At 42.7% G+C, this 2,637-nt stretch overlaps 1 protein-coding gene across 1 annotated transcript; it reads left to right on the top strand.

The window, feature by feature from the left end:
* The first annotated feature begins 14 nt into the window (after positions 1 to 14).
* On the top strand, positions 15 to 1,696 carry foxb2 (forkhead box B2). Its single transcript, XM_038702920.1, has one exon. It carries the CDS (start codon positions 343 to 345, stop codon positions 1,297 to 1,299), a length of 957 nt encoding a protein of 318 aa, XP_038558848.1. The 5' UTR covers positions 15 to 342; the 3' UTR covers positions 1,300 to 1,696.
* Positions 1,697 to 2,637: the final 941 nt, after the last annotated feature.

Raw genomic sequence — 2,637 nt, 5'->3', positions numbered from 1 at the left:
AAAACCGAGAGGACCTCTCAACTTTTACGCACAGAGACTGACTTTTACGCACATCGCCAAGAGCATAATTTGACAAAGAAAAGTCTTCAGAAGAAACTTTCCTGGGATGCAGGAGCCTCTAAATGATCTTAAATGACTACAGCAGGCCTTTAGGCTACACCGTATTAATCGATATAACGAAAATTTACCAGCTTCTAATCTAATGGCTCAGAACTTTGGAACAGATCCGTCAGATGGAGACTGATATGAAGACTGTCAAATTAGCTCCTTATAACGTTTAAAATATTACATTTAAGGCTGTTTTATTTAACAATTCAAACTTTAACAAAATAGTAACCAGTCATGCCTCGTCCTGGGAAGAACTCCTACAGCGACCAGAAGCCTCCATACTCCTACATATCACTGACAGCGATGGCTATCCAGAACTCATCAGAGAAGATGCTGCCTCTAAGTGACATTTATAAGTTCATCATGGACCGGTTTCCGTATTATCGAGAGAATACCCAACGATGGCAGAATTCCCTGCGACATAATCTCTCCTTTAACGACTGCTTTATCAAGATCCCTCGGCGGCCTGATCAGCCAGGAAAAGGCAGCTTTTGGGCTCTGCACCCGGACTGCGGTGACATGTTTGAGAACGGCAGCTTCCTGAGGAGACGGAAGCGCTTCAAGGTGCTGCGCGCTGAGCATATGGCCTGCAAAAGCTCTCCGATGATGCATTACTTTCACCATCATCACCACCACCCGGGCAGCAAGATGGGCACAGCATCCGGCCACCACGACCACACACCCGGCCCGGCAAGCACCGTGGGTCGGCTGCCTCACTTTCAGGGTTACGGGGGCATTACTTGCGCGCAGCCAGGCGGGTTCAAACACCCATTCGCCATCGAGAATATTATAGGACGGGACTATAAGGGTGTGATGGCCAGCGGGCTCCCCCTCACCTCGGTCATGCACCACTTGGGTTATCCGGTGCCCCCGCAGCTCAGCAGCGTGGTCAACTCCATGTGGCCACACGTCGGGATGCTGTCTGAGTCCATGGGTGGCGTGCCCGTGCCCGCATCCGAGTACGCGCCCTTCAGCATGTCAGCAAAGGGCCTGTACCACAATTCCAACGGGCAAACCCTGCCCGCAGTTCCCGTGCCAATAAAACCCACCCCATCCCTGGGTCCCGTGCCCGGACTGACTGGGCTGCAGTCCGGCCCGTCCCAGCTCTGCTCACCGGCCTCAGTGATGGAGAAAAGCGATCTGCTGGAGGGGAAAGGCAACCCTCTACACCCGGCTCTCCTGCTGTCCTAACCGGGTAAATTGCGGGTCATTTTTGAAAAGTAACGCAAGCAAGGACCTTGTGAATGCATAAAAGAAGACCGAATTGGCCAGTCAGCAGCATCATAGTTAAAGTTAAGTGCAGCTGTGGGAGAGTTGTAAGAAATTAAGGTTAATATTGTGCTGTGTAATGATTTTTTCATTAGACCCATGTTGATTGAAATCATAATTTATTTGCACAATTTGTGAGGGCATTTACCACATACTGTAATGTGGCACTGATAAATACAATCAGATAAGCAGATACGCTAAACCCAAAGAAAGCTTTGATTTAGGAATCTTTCCGAATACAAACCAACAACGCTGTTTATAATTTTTTGCTCTTAGTATTTCTTTTATTTTAATATTTGGCAGGCCTATTGCTAAAGACAAAAGGCCTTCGTGTTTTTTTATTAGGCCTGACTTTTTTGTGTTACTTATCGGTGCATTGAAAATGTTATGCTTGTATTATAACACTATTTATCTGAGGATATTTATAAAGAACTTAAAACCGCAACTTCTTTGGTGTTGTAGTTATTTACTCGTTTTAAATTCCACACGTTGTTCGGGAATCTGTTTGCATACCATTGCTGAAGGACAATACATTCCATCACACTGCCGTATCCTTTTATAATAAATTACCAGAGATTAAGTTAATCTGAGGCTAAAACATTACAATTGCATTATGATTTTTAGATTCAACTGTGCTGATTTCAGCCTGTATAATAATTACTTCTCTAAACACAATTATTGAATATTGTAATAAGTAGTGCTCATATCACCTTCTACAACAGGAAATAATAGCGGCACAGATTACTGTAGGTAGTTGCCACCAGTTGCTCAATGAAATGCATAATAAGTTACTATTAAGCTATTTCCCTTATTTCATACCCACACATTTCAGATGCAACAGATTCCCATTAAATTGAGAATGCCATGAAATGCTTTTTAAAAAATGTATTAGAGATATAAGGATGAGAGTGAAACCTCTAATCATCAGGCACATTTGGATTTTTAAACATGATGACATGAAATACATTTGAGCTTTTAGGATTCTGGACTCCTAAAACCAAACAGATTCAAGAACCCATCTTAAACACCTAACTCTGATTGAACAAGTGTGTATATTTTTAATATTGAATAATTCAACAGGAAGATGTTGTACTTCCTCAAATTCAACATGAAATTTAAGTTCCCCAAATCCAGGAGATACATATAGAAAACAAATAGTAAAAAAAACAAACTTTACCTGAGCCAAACCTCATTCAGAGAGATGTTTAGATTGAAGTCATGCAATCATCTTCCATAAATCATCATTATGTGCACACATTC

The sequence above is a fragment of the Micropterus salmoides genome, unplaced genomic scaffold (assembly GCF_014851395.1).
Source record: "Micropterus salmoides isolate LMB-PRFRI ecotype aquatic unplaced genomic scaffold, ASM1485139v1 Ms_hic_scaffold_7, whole genome shotgun sequence".
Lineage (NCBI taxonomy): Eukaryota > Metazoa > Chordata > Actinopteri > Centrarchiformes > Centrarchidae > Micropterus > Micropterus salmoides.
The sequence above is the reverse complement of the archived record's forward strand: the minus strand, read 5'-3'. Positions and strand labels throughout refer to the sequence as shown.

What these genes read in the sequence shown, in the direction of transcription:
- foxb2 (XM_038702920.1), top strand. Translation starts at nt 343, where the DNA reads ATGCCTCGTCCTGGGAAGAACTCCTACAGCGACCAGAAGCCTCCATAC.